The sequence below is a fragment of the Pelodiscus sinensis genome, chromosome 2 (assembly GCF_052426305.1).
Source record: "Pelodiscus sinensis isolate ZL-2025 chromosome 2, ASM5242630v1, whole genome shotgun sequence".
NCBI lineage: Eukaryota > Metazoa > Chordata > Testudines > Trionychidae > Pelodiscus > Pelodiscus sinensis.
The window spans coordinates 188965588-188984428 of record NC_143053.1 but is presented as its reverse complement, the minus strand read 5'-3'; the positions used below and the strand labels follow the sequence as shown (position 1 = coordinate 188984428).

At 45.1% G+C, this 18841-nt stretch overlaps 1 protein-coding gene across 2 annotated transcripts in view; it reads left to right on the top strand.

Moving 5' to 3' along the window:
- The first annotated feature begins 14603 nt into the window (after positions 1 to 14603).
- Positions 14604 to 18841, top strand: part of CMC1 (C-X9-C motif containing 1) — a 58876-nt gene continuing 54638 nt past the window's right edge. The window contains exon 1 of one of the 2 annotated variants that reach the window (XM_006134307.5): positions 14604 to 14821. In XM_006134307.5, the coding sequence (XP_006134369.1) occupies positions 14797 to 14821 (25 nt within the window). In that variant the 5' untranslated portion in view covers positions 14604 to 14796. Of the gene's footprint in view, positions 14822 to 18370; positions 18661 to 18841 lie in introns of those variants that run through there. The other variant, XM_006134306.5, reaches the window with a different exon arrangement.

The following is an 18841-nucleotide window of genomic DNA, read 5'->3' as shown; positions in this document are numbered from 1 at the left end:
CATTTATCAAGGGTGTGGCCAAGTTTCCTGTGGTCCCACAAATTTGTTTACAGCCACTAGTCCTAGCTCTCAGTGTTCTGTGCTATTATTAAACTCTAATTTAAGACAATACTAACCTCCCGTTGTTTGGCAAATTCTCTGGTTCAGCACTGATCAGATCCCAAGGGTGCTGGACTAGATAGGTTCAACCTGTAGTCAGAGGCTTCCGAATAGCCTGAAAATTAAGAAGGGAAAAGATTTTTGGTCTTTCTCATAGGTTTCGTTTCTCATGTAAAAAATGTAAGAACAGCAAACCCTTAATTATACATAAAGAACAAAAAAGGACAAATGCTCAATTGTCTTTCCAATACACATTACTTTTGAATTGTAAAACTTCAGGTTGTATGTTCTGTTCCATTTTGTGGTGTGTCGGGGGAAAGAGAAGGGGCCAATTACACCTTTAAATATACACAAATATACAAGATATAACAATACCTAGACACCGGGTGTCTGCTCCGTATTAAACTAAATATGATAATTTAAGTGTCATCTTGCCTTCCTTCTCATTTAATTCTCCTGTATCTTGTTACATGATTAAACTGTAAGATCTTTGGAGCAGAGATGTTCTTTTGTGTATACCGAAAGGGGCCTTGATCCCTTCCTGCAGTCAATACCACAATACAAATAAAAAAACAAATTAATTAATCTACTACATATTTGAGAAAGATTTTCTGTCTGTGAGTCTGACTGTTTGTCTGTTCAAGAACTCCTAAGCAGTTAGAAATAGGGCTGCCAAATTCAACTTCCTCTTATCATAACTCAGAGTAAGATAAAGGTTTGTACTGGGAAAATGGGATGTGCCTGGAATGAGCTTGCTTCTCACGCAACTATACAGAAAATAGACTCACCAAGGGCTGGCTGAGGGTGCCACCTTCCCCTGTCCAGGACTGCCCCAGTACTAAGCCTCCCAACTCCCAGGCATCCTTTAGGGAAGGCGGGGGAAGCTGAAGCTTTATTTCAAGACTGGTTAATGTGGAGGAGACAGGTGTTCAGCACTGTTACTGTTGCATCACCCTTACCAAAGAAAATAGAGGTGGGAGGAAAGGCTTTTTAAATAAACATGTTTTGATCATATCAGCCCTGGTAGGAAAAGTGTCTTCCTCTGTTCACATCCTGTTTGTCAGTTTTCTATCTAGGTGTCAGATTTACATTTGAAACATATAAGATGTAGTATGTCTAATCAAAATAATAAATAAACTAGGGAAACAAAACCAGATTGTCCTTTTGATTATAAGAATGAAGGAAACAGCAATATATTTATTTTTTCAAATATGAAATCTAATGAGATGTGCATAGGATGAATTATAAGATGTTACAATCACTAACCTATTGCAAGATCAGATGATGACAATAGTGAAGATTTGCTAGATAAAAAGCTCCCTGAAGTTCTACACACTAAGCCCTCGTCTACACTAGGGAATTATTTTGAAATAACTCCTTATTTCAAAATAATAAGAAGAGTATCCACACTACCAAGCCCATTACTTCAAAATAATGGGCTGATTATTACATAATAATAACTCCTACTTTTCATGAGGAAATTGTTATTTCGAAATAGTGTCATTGTGGATGCTCAGCTGCTCGAAATAACTGGCTGCCAGAGGTCCTACAGCTGCAATTGTGGCAGCTCTGGCCACACCCCTGACAACCCCAATGCTCCCCTTTTTCTGTAGAGTTTAAAGCTGCAGGCAGAAGGGAAAGGACTTGTGGCACGAAAAGAGCTTTGCCAGCCCCTTGCCACACAGCATCTTTCATAGGAGCCAGGGCTGACCCCAGCACTCCCTCTGCACCCTCACAGCTGCCAGCACTCCCGCAACACCCTCTTTTGCCTTTGATAAGAGATAAAAAAGGGCACCAGCCTGGACTGATGTGGAGATCCTGGATTGAAGTGTGGGGGTAGGAATCCAACCTCCAGGATCTCTACACCATATGGAGGATCGCCAATGTCTACGAATGTATGGCTGCCAGCCTGGCCGAGAAGAGCCACATGTGGACTCTTGACTAGGTCCACATGAATATAAAAGAACTCTGGCAGTCCTACATTAAGGCCAGGGAGGAAAGTGGATGCTCTGGCGTGGCTTAGCACACCTGTCAGTACTATGAGCAACTGGCTGCCATTCCCGCATCATCATCGACTTTGGCCAGGACATGCCTGGCATCCGCCTCCATAAGGGCTGAGTTGTGGAGGAGGAGGAGGAGCAGGCGAGCCAGGACACCATGCCCGCCAGCAGGAGCTGTTCCTCATCCTGGAGCCAGTCCCTTTCTCCAAGGATGTCTCCCAGGGCTTGGACAATCCTGGTGAAGCCAATTCAGGTGAGTTCCACAACCTTCCGTATTCACACGCGGGGGGCAGGCGGTGAGCTGTGAGGGGCTGTGTGCTGCTTGCTCAGACTTCTCAGCCTGGAGTCACACGACAGCCTGTGCATGCAGGTGCACATGGAGCGCCAGTCCAAAGCACTCAGCTCCATGATGTTCATACACAGGAACCCCTGAATCCTTCTCACAAGTTTCTCTTAACCACAGAGTGATGGTGTTGCCTAGTGACTATTGCAGCATCCTATTAAACAAAACATGTAGATTTGATTTCCGCCTCTGTCACTGACATGCTATGTGACCTAGGACAAGTCACCCACTATAAATTCTTCGTTCCTTAGTTTGCCCATTTGTAAAATGAGGAAAACAGTGCTTACTTTCTTTAGAAAGCACTCAAAGATCTACAAATGAAAAGATTATTAATTATTAAAATCAAGGGACAGCAACAATGAGGGCACCATGTTAATTATAGAACAAAATAAATTGAAAATAACCCTCAAAAAGCTGGTAAGCTATAAAACAGGATCTATGGTTTTTAAAAAGTCTGTGTTAATTTTATTGCTGATTAACTTTGTTGTGTTTTATTTGTTTGTTGCATTTAAGGAGGAGTCATTCAAAACTGTACCCTGCACTGACCTCTATGATTATAGAGATTAATAACCCAGAAGAATTAGAACAGTTCCATTGCAGAAAGTGTGGGTTAAGAGTTGGAGACCATGATGTGTACCTCAGACCACTGTTCCATTGGGATTTCCTGTGCCCTACTACAAAATAAGTTTTTTTGGGAGTGCCATGGAAAGGAAAAACAGTATGGATGGTGCCAGTGGATTCTCATTTAGGTGGCTCTATCTGCCATTCTCTCACACAGAGCAAATATGGATCAGCCAGAGAAACAGGCTCTCTGTAAATATTTCCTACAAATGTTTTCAAAAACTGGTCACTTTCAAGGTTGTCTTATCACCTGGGAAAGAACAAAATAAGGGAACGGCTACATGGTCTACAACCTGAAAGCATATCATAAGACAGGAGAAGACTGGGGACTGCACAAGGAGCAAAAACCAGGGAAACACTAAGGCTATGTCTACACTGCCTCTGTTTTGTGCAAAAAATATGCAAACGAGGTGAAGAGTGGAATATCGCCATGCCACATTTGCATAATTAATGAGGCTCCGTTTTTGTGCAAGAGCCGTTCTTCCACATTTTTTTTCAGGAAGAACGGCTGTTGTGCAAGAAGGGGGTTTTGCACAAAAAGGAGTCGTGTAGACGGCTCCTTTCTGCGCAAAAGCCTCTTACGCAAAAACGGAGCCTTATTAATTGTGCAATCGAGGCACAGCAATATTCCATGTTTTGCCTCATTTCCATATTTTTGGCACAAAATGGGGGTAGTGTAGATATAGCCTAAAGGTTTGAAGCTCCAACATTGGTTCAGACACATTTCCAAAATGAACCTCTAAACAAAGTGACATTGACCCATCATTATGCTAATTACTTATACAAGGAAGAGTCTTCGCCATGATGTGAAGAATAATCTCTTCTGTAAGCAAATTAAATCAAATTATTGTTGGTGGTTAGGTTTGTTCTTTTTGGGACGCAGGGGGGAAGGGAGAGTAGTGGCCTCCTCTCACTTGCATTAAAGAACTACCATATTTTTAAAATCTTAATTTTATCCCTACTTCCTGGATGCCCTATGCTGACTTCTAGTATTGGGGTAAATACGTAAATATTGAAATGCAAATTTCAAGAAATCCAAAAGCAGTGACGGATTGCTCCCTAAGCATAGCTGGGCAGGGGGTGGGGGAAGGAATAAATAGAGGTTAAGCACCATGTACTTTCTGTGATATTCTGCTGGAAGACCACAGATTATGGTTTAAGAACTATTACACGATAAATTTCATTTAAATTGTTTATGCTCCGATACATACTATGCAAGCATACTTCTCAGAACATATTCAAAATGGCCTCCCTACATAAACTTATAGGGCCACCACACACCGTGTTTGTTTTGATCCCACTCAAAATGTCCTAATTCACATCATCCTATCTTAATCTCTCCTCTACACCATATAATGTACCAAGTAGTTCTGCACTCTTCATATCTTAAGCCTCTGACCTCTCTGTAACCCTCAATGTCTCAGTTGATGCAGATCCTTTATTTCCCCTGGGTATTTTTTTAAACTGATTTCCTGCCTCTCATTTATCACATCTGCTGGTGGTTCACTGTTACTTGGATCTAGCTCCCCAAATGAGCAGGAGGCTGTTTCCCCTTGTGCTGCCTACAAGTCTGGCTGTTACAGGGGCTGCCTTTGGAATTCGGATTAGCAGGCAGACAAATAAGTTAGTAGCTTCAGATAACCATAAGACATTTTAACTCACTGCTCAGCACAAAAAACAACTTATTGCAGTGTGGATGGATATGTAACAGCTCCTTGTAGTCATCTGCTCTCCTATCTGGTGACCCAGCTTTTCTTAACTACAGGATAATCAGATGAGGGAGACCTATCTCTTCAAACCTGACTTCTCCTGGTAACAACCATTTTTCATGTAAAGACCACAAACTTGTGGGCCTATAAAATCCAGAGGTAGTTGGGTAATTTACAAGCATAAGTTATGCTCTTCTGGGTGGGTGAATGTTTAGTGATACGGACATCATAAAAGATTAAGCTACTAACGCTTCTTCTTTGGAAAAGGGCATCTTGCCAGCTCCAGTCTGTGAAATCTCAGAGGGAAAGTGCAATAACCCTATCAGCAATTTTAGAGTGGCTTCAGAGGGGCTTTTCCTCCCTTAGGGAGAGATGCCATTTTTATTCTTTGATTCCAAATATATGTTAATTCTCATTTTGCTCCTCCACATATCACATATGAATGGATATACTTCACATAAGAAGGCTTAGTCAAGAATCACAGCTTTTAACTGGAAATCAAATATTTTATGAAACAAGATCAAAGGTGTCAAACATAGTTTATATTTTGAAGAGATGCCATTTGAAAATACTCCTTTGAACTCATTTGACCAAAGTTTTTTTGTTTTTTTTAATCGCACCTGGGTACAGACATATACTCTCTCTTTCTTTATCTGGTAAGAACAAGGTGTGGAGACTTGTGCAATAGATAATTAATCTCTATTGCTATCTATAGTTTCATAGTTAACACTGTCTTGGTAGAAGTGTGAAAACACTTTCACACCTTAGAAAATGGGTGATTAACTAATCAAATGACAATATGAATCTCAGACAAACACAGAAATGACTGCAAGCTAAAGCTATTTATGACTATATTTTTCTTTGAAACGTTTAGGAAAAAACCCTAAAACCTTCACTTTTCAGTCATCTCAAGCAGTTTCTCAAACTTTTGAACAACATTGTTCCTCAAACATATGGGGGAAATTAGCAGGTTTTTCCCACTGTAATACACAGAGTGCTGAAAATCAGGGGAGCAGCCAGATGTCTGTCTATACTAGTGCTCCTAACATTGTTCCATCAATGGGGCTAAACTAGTGTTAGCAAACATTTTCCTACCATAGATAAGTTTGGTGAGATTGCTGAGGTCATCTATGTCAGAACACTGGCAGGAAGATTCTATTAAGCAGCAGTCATTGTCCCATAAAGACTCCATTAAAACAGTTGTGGCTATTAAGTATCATAGATCTTAAATCAGCTCCCTGGGAGATTTCCAAATTAAGTGGTTTTCCTGGGAAATATCTCCCAGTTATATGGAACATATTGTAATACATTTATATATGAATTCTGTGCAGCTGCAGTCCTACACCTGTAACAGGACTCCACATCGGCGCAGAGCTCATTGGCAGTCATGCTCAAATAATTATTTACTACATTTAAAATATATACTTAAAATATGGTTTTCAAATCAATTCCTTACCTATTAAAGTTCCAGTAGCTCCACACAGATGAATAGTGCTGATCTCTCTTAGCAAGAGTTGTTAATGTTACTAATCATTTCCAGCAGGAAGTTTGGTCTAAGAAGGTAGTTTAAGACATAGGAAATACAGGTCACAATTTGGATGCATGCTAAAAGCAAGAAAATTGCAAAACTGTTTTAAGATAAGTTTGGCAACTATTAAATATTTTTTTGGTTAATAGTTGTTAAGCTACATAATCAGAGGCTGTGTCTAGACTGCATCCCCATAAAAAGGATGCAAATTAGACATATCGCAATTGCAAATGAAGCGGAGATTTAAATCCCCCCTGCTTCATTAGCATAAAAATGGCTGCCGCTTTTTCCGGCTCGGAGCTTTGCCAGAAAAAAGCGCTAGTCTAGACGCAGATCTTTCGGAAAATAAAGTCTTAAAATGAGGGATAAGGGATCTTTCAGAAAAGGCTTTATTTTCTGAAAGATCCGCATCTAGACTGGCACTTTTTTCCGGCAAAGCTCCGAGCCGGAAAAAAGAGGCAGCCATTTTTATGCTAATGAAGCGGGGGGGGGGGGGATTTAAATCCCCGCTTCATTTGCAATTGCAATATGTCTAATTTGAATCTCTTTTACGGAAAAGGGATGCAGTCTAGACACAGCCAGATTGTAAAGACAGTAGTTTTCTGTTTGATAACTATTTCATTTACATTCACTTATACTTCAGAAAGTCAATGTGCATGAATTTTTGATTTTGTGAAAGCAAGGGATTGCAATGCTTTTCAAACCCTACATTTCACTGTAACCAAGCATGTGGTACAATATAAATCCTAGGATTACAAACATTATGCTGAAGGTACGGAGAGCATCTACGGAGCGTATAACAATCTCTCCACAAATGTAGATTTTTGTATTTAGAACATAAGAACGGCCGTACTGGGTCAGACCAAAGGTCCATCTAGCCCAGTATCCTGTCTACCGACAATGGCCAACACCAGATGCCCCAGAGAGAGTGGACCGAAGACAATGATCAAGTGATTTGTCTCCTGCCATCCCTGTCCAGCCTCTGACAAACAGAGACCAAGGACACCATTTTATCCCCTGGCCTTTTATGGACCTAACCTCCATGAAATTATCTAGCTTCTCTTTAAACTCTGTTATAGTCCTAGCCTTCATAGCCTCCTCTGGCAAGGAGTTCCACAGTTTGACTACACGCTGTGTGAAGAACTTTCGCTTATTAGTTTTAAACCTGCTCCCCATTAATTTCATTTGGTGTCCTCTAGTTCTTCTATTTAGGGAACTAATAAATAACTTTTCTTTATCGGCCCTCTCCACACCACTCATGATTTTATAGACCTCTATCATATCCCCCCTCACTCTCCTCTTTTCTAAACTGAAAAGTCCCAGTCGCTTTAACCTCTCCTTATATGGGACCCATTCCAAACCCCTAATCATTTTAGTTGCCCTTTTCTGAACCCTTTCCAAGGCCAAAATATCTTTTTTGAGGTAAGGAGACCACATCTGTACACAGTATTCAAGATATGGGCGTACCATAGTTTTATACAGGGGCAGCAAGATATTCTGGGTCTTATTTTCTATCCCTTTCCTAATAATTCCTAGCATCCTATTTGCCTTTTTGATCGCCGCTGCACACTGTGTGGAAGTTTTCAGAGAACTGTCCACGATAACTCCAAGATCTCTTTCCTGATTTGTGGTAGCCAAATTAGCCCCCATCATACTGTACGTATAGTTGGGGTTATTTTTCCCGACGTGCTTGAGATGTACTATTTATAGTACTTGAGACATTTTAACTTGATTTTTAAAGGAAGGGGCTTTTTAAAATTCCATTTTCTAATTATCATCCTTTTAGTATGATGCATTGATATTTAAGTGGTTTTCAGTTCCCTTGTTTTTCGTATAGGTCACTAATAGAGGGAGAAAATGACTCACTATATAGGAGGAAAAAAAAGTAATACATATAGGGTGTTTTCAAACAGAGTACAAAACCTGTAGAAAACCTGTAGTAGGTGTTACTTGTAACTAGGGATGTGAAAATGTAACCATTTACATGGTTAACTGATGAGCCTGTATCAGAGGCGGCAGCACCAGGGACAGGAGGTGCAGGCAGGAGCCAGTATTCTTGGGAAGTCAGCTCTTAAGCTTTTTTAAGCTGGCTTCCTGCGCGCACTGGCTCCTGGGGAGCAGCTTGCCCCTCCACCCACACATAACCTTTCAGCAGTTACACATTTACTTTAATAAAAACATTTTAACATCCCTATTCATAACTCTAATATGTATATGCATAGGTTTTCAAAATGAGGAACAATTTTGGGTGGCTAACCAAAGATGGAAAGAAGTTTCATTTCAGAATGTACTGAGTATATACACTCTTAAAATCAATCTCTGCTAAGGTGTCTCATATTGGGCACACAAGAATGAAGGAATCCAAATAATCAGACACTTTGAAAATGTCGGACCAACATTTTCAGCCCAAAATTTATTTTTTAAATTAACATTGTCCCTTTAACTACCACAGTGGAAATTCCAGTAGAATCTATCGACCCTTTATCTGGACTCTTTGGCTATGTCTACACTTGCGCGATCTTGTGCCAGAGCTATGCAAATGGGGCTAAGCATGGAATATTGCTGAGCCTCATTTGCATACATAATGAGCCACCATTTTTGCAGAAGAGGCTCTTGCGCAAGAAGGAGCTGTCTACACGGCCCCTTCTTGCGCAAGAAAAACCCTCTTGCGCAATGCCGTTATTCCTGAAAATAATCAGTGTAGTGGCATTGCGCAAGAGGGTTTTTCTTGCGCAAGAAGGGGAAGTGTATACAGCTTCTTCTTGCGCAAGAGCCTCTTCCACAAAAATGGCGGCTCATTATATATGCAAATGAGGCTCACCGATATTCCACGCTTAGCCTCATTTGCATAGCTCTGGTGCAAGATCGCGCCAGTGTAGACATAGCCTTTTTGTTTCTTTTAGTTTCTGCTGGTCTCTCCTCCGTCTATTGGTTTTCCAACAGAAACGAGCAATCAGTGGACCAATAGACAGTATAATGTACGTGCCAGCTAGAATAGAAAGATTACCACTAGTGAACAGTTGACAATTATCACCACTAACAAGAGAGTTCCAATGTGAGCCACCTTGCCATATGATTCAAAAATACCTACAAGGTATTTGCTGGGAAGTTAGATGTGATAATTCTGAAATCGAACATTAGAATATTATCTTATATAACTTTCACCTACCTGAGGTGATTGTTGTTTATATTCAGAATATAATCATTAAAACACATCCCATTGTCATTTCCAAAAATATGTGGATGCTATCAGCAAGGAGTTTTAAGCACCGCTTATCTTGTGTTTATTAGAAAAAGACCTTCACTAAAGCAATCATGTTTTTGTCAAGCACACAATGTCTTTTAACTAATACGTCTATCAGAAAATATTGTGAATGCTGAAAAAATAATCACATTTCAGTTAACTTTCATGTTTTAGTGAGGCATCTCAATGGACTCAATTAAAAGCTTCCTCACAAGTCTCATTATGTGAATGATCATTGGTTCTCATATGGGTTTCTCCATAAGTGAGATTTTATCAAACACAGGTAGTGCTGAAACTTTTTACCATCATCTTTATCTGGTTTATCAGAAGTTGGCAACTGTTGTTTGACCTACTTAACTTAGAGAGCAATCCACTTATCATGCTCTAGTTTTTGTATTGCTACTTGAGTAATACAAAACTGGTGACATGTTAAAGCATTGGGTAAGCTATAACTTAACCAGCGTAAAGCCTTTTAGTGACATGGTTATCTATAAGCATGGTTTGTGGATTCACACAATATAGTTAATAATTAATTATAGCACCTAATCATGTTTCTTCCTTGCTAGAAGCACCGGCTGGCATGTGGTAGATTATGGCAGTTGAGCACTCTCACTTTTGGTAGGTAGATGTGACCATTTAACCATGCCTGTGTACATAATGTGGCTATCCACCAAACTTTAGGGCATTCACCTGTCTCCTATCCAAACTAATATTTTGGTCTGTCTTTCTGATATCAACTTAAGGATACCAAGGTGTGTGTTTACACTTAAAAATAGAGCTTTTATTCTTTTCCTTCTAAGCAAGGTAAGGATTTGGTTGTGCTAGGACAATGGGATTTGCTTTGAATAAGATTGTTTTTCATAAAACGCAAAAGGAGGGGTCTGCTAGCAGACACAGTTATCCTACAGAATGATCACTGGGGGGCAGACACACTGGTAGAAAAGTAGGCAGCTGGGGGAGGTGCTCTGGATGTTGGTGGCCACCGTACACAAGTAAGGTTCCCATACAGGTGAGTTACCAGTCAGGCAGCATGGCCTCCTTGGCCCCATGGATCTGGCACCTGCCCCACTTCCATGGCCAGCCCCAGAGAACTGGCACCCAGAAAGCATGGCCTGCGCCACCCCTGCAAGTCCCAGGGATCTGGTACCTGGCCAGCATGGCCCCCAACACCCTGTATTGGCCAGTCCCAGGGAGTTGCTGCTCAGGTAGTGTGACTCTGCCACCCCAGGGGTTGGCCAACCTCCTGCCCTGAGCTCCCACACTCCTAACTCCCCTGCCCTGACTCCAGCACTCCCCAGCCCCTACCAAGCCACTCCAACTCTGACTCCTAAGCCCCCATACTTCCACCCTCCTGCCCTGATCCCTTCCTCACCCTCAAGACTGACTTCTGCATACCCCCCACACCCAGCACAGAGCCTCTCCTCACCCCCCCATCTATGAGTTCAGCACCACCCCACATCCTCAAACAATTGCTTTGACTTCTGCACCCCCCACACTCCCTGCCCCATCCTGAGCCTCTCCTTAATGACCTAAGCCAGTGGTCCCCAACACGGTGCCCGCAGGCACCATGGTACCCACCGGGGCATTTATGTGCATCCGCTGAATCATCTGGGTTGGCCCAGCACACGGCATATGCGCGGAGCAAGCCCTGGGCACAGAGCGCATGGGCGGCCCCTGCCCTGGGCGTGCGGCACACGCGTGGTGCCGACCCTGGGCGCAGGGGTGGCCCCTGCCCCAGGCACGCAGCATATGTGCGGTGCCGGCCCCGGGCACATGGGCAACTCCTGCCCCGGGTGCATGGCACATGCACGGTGCCGGCCCCAGGCGCGCGGCGTGTGCACAGCTCCGCCCCCGCTCCTAAGCAATGCCCTGCTCCTAAGCAATGCTGGGAAATGTGCTAGTGTTATACTATATAACAACTTACTCTTCCACATTTCAGTCTCTAAGGCTATGTCTACACTACACTGTTCTTCTGGAAAAAGCTACGCAAATTGCGAACCACAATTTGCGTAGCTTTTTCCACTTCTTTTTTCAGAATAGGCTTTTCTGACATTTGGCCTATCTACACTGGGCCAAACGAAGGAAAAAAACCCTTTTTCAGAACATCTCTTCTTATTTGCAAAACAAAGTTTACAGGGATGCCAAAAAAGCGTATCTGCTCTTCCAAAATTTTTTTTGGAAGAGTAGACGCATTTCCTGGACAGAAAAACTGTAGTGTAGATATAGCCTAAAAGTTAACATACTTTCAGTAACTAAAGAGCAGTTTTAGACACTAGTAAGGTCCCTTTCAGCCCTACAATTCTATCATTCTAACTGTATGAGGACATCACTTGTTTTGTGTGGGTACTCCCAGTGTCAATACCATTCACCATTCAAAAAACTATGGGCTATCGCAAAGATACTCTTAAAAGGCATTCTGGACCAAACTCAGCCCATAAAAGGGAGAGTTTGAATAACTCTCTATACTTTTTAATAATCTATGTTTGAGCTTTCTTCAAGGCTGTTAATGAAAATTGTCAACAAGTATTTTAATATTTGTCCACCTGCAAACCCTTATACACCAATCCCGCTCTGCAGCTTGAGCACCAGGCAGGTGGGCTGAGCTGTTTGACCCTACTCCCCAGCAGAAGTGTTGGATGGGCAGGCAGAACAGGACAATCACTGTAGCTGGAGTAGAGCCAGGGCCATGGGGGTAAGCCTGGATGTAAAATTTACACCCCTGGCTATGCCCCTCCCATATGACTGGAAGAAAATTCCTTCAAATATGCAGATGGTCCACCTTCAAATCCTTAAAACTAACCTATGCTATAATGCCTACAAAACAGTGGTTATGACCACTACTTGTAAGATGACTCTTGATATCTGTTTCCTTGTTATCTGTGCATCTACCGCTCAGCATACCCTTCAATTGTAAACTCACTCATACTTTTTCTTTTCATTGTGACACCAGTGCTTAGTACGGTGGGACAATACCACGTTAGTCCAGCTACTAAATAGTAAGTAAGAGGATGCTCTCTAGCCTTTGTAGTCTGGTGCAGTGTATCTCAACCTTTTTTTTTTTTTTTATAAAGTACCCCTTTAAAAAAACATACCCCCCAGTACCTACAGTTCTCAAACACACAACATTTTTTTCTATCGTTGCAACACATTTGTCTAAACAACTTAATCATAGCTGGGTGGGCAATGACATTTTTGGGTGTAAAAAGTACAAAAATAATAAAATGCTGTGAAACTTAAAACAAAAATTCTGTTTTCTCCAATTTTCAGTTGTTTTGACGTACTCCCCAGACTTCTCTTGAGTACCCGTGGTTGAGAAACACTGCCATAGACTAGCCTAGTACATGAGTTTGAGGTTATCGCTTAAACAGTCGTAAGTGATAACAGATAAACATACTTCTGTAACTCTTGCAAGTTGGCTTCTCCCTATCGCCACCCTCACCAAAGCATCATTGCTGAATTATTGTACTGAAGTACAGACGGGGCGCTGAAGCTAGGGTTGCCAGGTGTCCGGTATTGTACCGGACAGTCGGGTATTTGCATGCTCTGTCCGGTAAAAAAAAACAAAAAATACCAGACATGTGCAATGTCCGGTATTTTCTGATTTATCCGGCTGCACATCGGACAGAAGCATGGCGTGGGCAGGGGGAGCGGCTGGGAGTCCGAGCTGGGAGGCGGGGCCGTGATTGCTGCTTGGAGCCCTCTATTGGTTGAGTGTGAGGAGGAGAGGAAGCCTCCTCCTCGCTCCTGCGTCACAGGGAGCCTGCGCCAGACAGGCAGCAAGTGCTCAGGTCAGTCCCGCTCCTCGTGGGCCAATTTGCTCACCCTCCCTTCCTGGCCGGCCAGTTCTCCCCCATTTCCCCTCCTGATCTCCCCTGGCCAGCCTTCCTGCACCACCCCCCAGCTCTGCTTCCTGCCGGCCTGTTCCTCTTCCTTATTTCCCCTGGCCAGCACTGCTGCACCTCTCCTCTTGCTCCCCCCACCCGACTGCACCCCTCCCCCCCAGCCAGCTACGCTTCCCCTTCTTCCCGGCCACCCTCCTGGCCCCTGATCCCCCCCAGCTATGCTGCCAGCCCCCCTTACTTCTGACCAGCCCCGCCCCCTTCTGGCTGGTCCCTCCTCCCCCGATATCCCGTGGCCAGCCCCATTCCACCCAACTCCCCCCCCACGACCAGCGCTGCTTCTCGTTCCCCCCCATCTTCCCCTGGCCAGTCCCATTGCCACCCCCCCCCCTCCTGGCCAGCATCACTCTCTTCCTGGCCGGACCCTTCCCCTCCCAATGAAGTGTGTTCTGGTTTTTTTTTTAAATGATTACCTGGTAACCGCTACCAGTGATCCAGGTTCTCGGAAGTGTTTTTTTTTTGTGTGTGTGTGTGTGTGTGTGTGTGTGTGTGTGTGTGTGTGTGTGTGTGTGTGTGTGTGTGTGTGTGTGTGTGTGTGTGTGTGTGTGTGTGTGTGTGTGTGTGTGTGTGTGTGTGTGTGTGTGTGTGTGTGTGTGTGTGTGTGTGTGTGTGTGTGTGTGTGTGTGTGTGTGTGTGTGTGTGTGTGTGTGTGTGTGTGTGTGTGTGTGTGTGTGTGTGTGTGTGTGTGTGTGTGTGTGTGTGTGTGGTTTTTTTTTTCCTCAACAACTTTGGTCCCCCTCCCGCCCTTTTTTTCCTTCAACAAATTTTTTTCCCGGTGGTTTTTTTTTTTTTTTTTTTTTTGAGGGGGGCGGTGTTCGGCATTTTTCTTTCAGCCCTCTGGCAACCCCAGCTGAGGCAGAGAGCAAAAGTGGCTTGTCCAGGCCAGGCAGTGAACTGGTGTCGACAGTGGGATCACCACCAAGCTCCCCAGCCTGGCGTGACTCCGCGAGCCGCTTCGTGCCCCCGGACACACGGAGGCGATAAGTCCTTAGTACTGCAGTGGTTCGGACCACGCGGGCTCCCTAACGATTTGGGACCAACCGCCCGCCTCACAACAGCACACGACCCCACAACCGCTTCAAGGCCGCGCGGTTGGTTGCCAGCGCATGCGCTCTCCTGGCGTGGCGCGCACGCGCTCTCTGCCCCGCCTCTCTTCCCTCCGCTAGGGCGCGTGCTTCTCCGCCCTGTCCACGTGCCCGCCGGGTCGCCCCATCTGCGCGGGCAAGCGCGCGCCGCCCGCTTCCGCGTTCTGCCCTTGGAAGCACTTTGGCGGTCTGCGCCTGCGCCGCGGGCGTGGACCTGTCTTGGGAGTGGCTATGTGCTAGTGGCGGCTGCGGTAGCGAGGATCCCCGCATGGAGCCTTCTCCGGGCCCAGCAGGTAGGGGCGGACACTCCCCCCCCCCCGCGCGTGCGTGACTCCTGCAGCGGGGGGGGCAGGAACAGCAGCGCCCGCTGCCGCCGCCGCCTCCTGGTGCCGCGCTCTCACCGCCCCGGGAAAGCCCCGCGCGCCTCGGGGGTCGGTGGTGGGAGGGGAACGTGCAGGCAGGTTGGCTTGCGGTGCTGCCAGCTGGCGTTAAAGGTCACGCTGCAGGGCGCGCTGGGGAGCGAAAGTAACCCTGCTGTTTGCCTGCCTTGGGGCCAAGTGGGCCAAGCTGAGTGCTAGGATGAGCTTGGTTCTGCCGGCGGGTTTGATGTTACCTTTGGCCCTGGCTATACGAGCCCTGCGATACTCAGCCTGTTCTAGAGCAGGATCCTCTCTCCTCATCTTAGGAAAGTGGGGAAGGCAACATGGCCATTATTTCTTGGTACCAGCCAGTGACTTTCACTTGCTATCGCCAGCAGCAACAACGGGTCAAGTCTTAAGATAGACAAGGTGCTGGCAGCTGCCTGACTCTTAACTCTGTGCTGTGCAAACCAGTTTTGGGCAGGGTTCAATGACCGTGTTACTGAATTATCAGCATGTAGTCTATATTAGCATTCCTTTTGCTCCCACCAGAGGCCGTAGTATTGGGGAATGTGAAGAGGAACCTATAAGCTGTATTTACATTAGAACGAAGTGCTTGCCTACACAGACAAATTGTGTTGATACAAGTTAAGTGTTGTATTTAAACCTATATTTTATTTAAAAAACCTCCACGTGGATGCTATTATTCTGGCATAAGAGGGTCTTTTCCCAGTTTGTTTCTTGGAAAGGAAAGATAAACAAGCTTTTTTTATACTGGAATACTATATACACAGCTTTATTTCAATATAGTTATATTGGTTTAACTATATATAAAGCCATGTTTATAATAGGAGTGTTTTACCATATGTGTACAAACATTTGCATGTACATGCTCCATACTAGTGGTGTGCAATCACAATTTTCATTGTCTTCATTTTAAAAGTTGTGTGCCCTTGTTTCACATACATTGACTATACCAGTGAAGCTGAGCCAACAACAATGCTTAAACATGGGTGTTGTTACCAATTTTCTAAAACATTATCTATTGCTAGTGTATGATCAAAGCTATTTTTTCAGAGCATTACTCTACCAAACACTGCCACTAGTTAGAAGAGTACAGGCAGTCCCCGGGGTTACATGGATCTGACTTGCATCGAATCCCTACTTACAAACGGGGTGAGGCAACCCCGCACTAGCTGCTTCCCCCCAGCAGACCAGGGAGACGCGGAGCGGCTTTTCTCAGCAGACACCTCAGCTTGAGACTAAAGGATTGAGAGAAGTGAGGTGTGGGAGAATAAAACTGAGCTCTGGAGAAATGTTTGGCTAGAGTTTCCCCTACAATATGTACCAGTTCCGACTTACATACAAATTCAACTTAAGAACAAACCTACAGTCCCTATTTTGTATGTAACCCGGGGTCTGCCTGTACAGCAATTTTTATAACATTCTTAAAATGTGTTTACACGGTAGGGATGTCAAATATCAGTTAATTGAATAGTTGATTAACCTCGTGAATTCTTATCAGTTACTCGATTATTCTATAGTTCCCGGGGGCGGGGGGGGGGGGGGCAGGAAGGGGACTAGCAGCCAGTGTGCTCCGGTCCCACTCCCAAAGAGCCCCCTGCTTGGGGTGCTCGGCAGGAGCCAATCCACAAGGGGAGCCCGTTTAAAAACCAGTTCCCCTCATGGGCCAGGTGCCTGTCACCCCCACTGCTGCCTCTGATGCAACTCCTGTCTGGGGGGTGGGCCTGAGCTTCTGGATCAGGTGCATGCCAAAACTGAGCCGGGCTGTCTACCCACCTGGCTCTTAATACACTGTAAATGCAGAGCTGCAGCAAAAGTAGGTTCTGGACCTGGCGTGAGTCAGGACTGAGCCGGGCTGCTGACCAGACGGCTAAAAAATTAACAGGCAATGTGGAGGAATGCATGTAGTTTATAGCATTAACCTATAAGCTTTTGCTTGTTGGTTAATTGGTTAATTGACTACACTATTACATCCCTATTACCAGAGCTTTCTGCTAAGTTTAAACTTTATAAGTATGTATATACCTAAAGCAGGGCATTGGAACTCAGACGTCTAGCATCGACAAGACCTTGGGGCTTTTCTACACAGGAAATTTTTGCCAATAAGCTAGGCCTACATTGCAGACTTCTCCCAGCACAGCAGGGCAAGGTGTGACAAGATGTGATTACTAACCAACACGGGTGCTGAAAAACTAGCTATACCAGCAATGCTACACTTTTATCCGTATCGCTTATTTCACTTATTTGGGGCCTTACCATACCAGTACTAGGGACATAAAAGGTTAACCCAGAAGACCCTCTGCAGCAGCTCCCTAGAGGGCCTGGCCACCCTCTTCCCCTGCCATAACACCTGGCCGCAGGTTACGGGCTGACTCACTGGGAGCTGCTGCAGAGCCTGCAGCAAAGCTTCCCTGGGAACAGGGCTGGCAGCAGAGCCTTCTCCCCAGGAGTGGGGCCATCAGCAGCCCCTGCTGTTCCTGCACCCAGGAAGGCGGCTTTGCTATGGCAGCAATTCTTCCTCCCAAGGGTGCCAGCCCTGCTCCTTGGGAGGCTACACAGCAGGCTCTGCAGTATAAAGCTTATTTAAGCTTTATACTGCAGGGCCCACAGCTGTGTAACCAGTAACCACTTTGATTTTTAGCGGTTACACCGTTACATTTTTAACTGTGTTTTTACATCCCGTGTGTGTTTGTGTATACCAGCATACTTGACTAGCAAAGCACAGCTAAAATAGTAAATGAACACTTTGTACTGGTTAGGGATGTGAAAGCTTAACTGGTAATGCTTACCGGGTGCAGGGAGCTGCTCCAGCCCCTCGGGGCTCACCATGGGCAGGGGCTGCTCCAGCTTCCTGGAGAAATCTCTGTTGATGGCACCCCGTTCCCCACTGCAGGTTACACGCTGACTCCCTGGGAGTGGGGCCAGCTGCTTTTCTGTGGCAGAGAAGCCGCCTTCCTGGGAGTGGAACTGGCAGGGACTGGCAATCCTGCTGCCAGGGAGGCTTCGTTGCAGGCTATGCAGTGTAAAGCTTATTTATTAATCTAACAGTGCTTAACATTGCTTGTTCTTTGCATTCATCAGTAATAAAAAACTGCATTTTATCTGTTTTTATTCTGCAGTTACACTGATTGGATGGCAATGAACATACTTTTGAACTTCCCAGGATGCATTTGGGAAATTGTTATGCAGTATGAGGCAACCCTTGGGTTAATCTGTCACGCAATGTCACCTCTCTGAAACTGCCACAACTTATGAACGAGTTACATACCAAGCACTTGGTCATAACTCGATCTGTTCGTAAGTCGGATTACATTCACTTACGTATGGCCGCGCTGTTCATAAGTGCAGGTTTCGTTCGTAACTCAGATATCGGCTGTATAGGAGGCTGATCGTAAATACAAATGGTCGTAAGTCGATGCATTTGTAACTCAGGGACCGGCTGTATTTTGTTTTCTACAGGTTGGACCTCTCTGGTCTGTCATCCTTGGGATCTGACTGGTCCCGGACCAGGGGTGGTCCCTCCCCTAATGGTCCATGCTAAACTGCTGTTCCCCTTCCCCTGCTGCTTTCCCCATTGCTCCCTGACAAACCCTCACTCCCTGAGCTAGAGCTCTCCAGCTCCCATTCTCCCAGCTTCTGCCAGGGCCGGAGCTGCATGGCTGTGGTGCGAACTTCTTGGCTGCAGTTGGGGCTGGAGCTACATGGCTGGGGCTGGAGCTTCACAGACTACCCCCCCACAAGACTTCTGGGTGAGTCTCTCTCTCCTGCTTCACTTCCCCCCTCCCCCCATGTTGCTGGCTCGTGGCCAGACCTCCTTACTCCTGGAATCTGTGGTCCAGGAACATCTGTAGTCCTGCCAGACCACGGATGTTGCTGGATCTGAAAGTCCTGGCTAAGGGAGGTACAACCTGTAGTGTATCGGTTTTCATT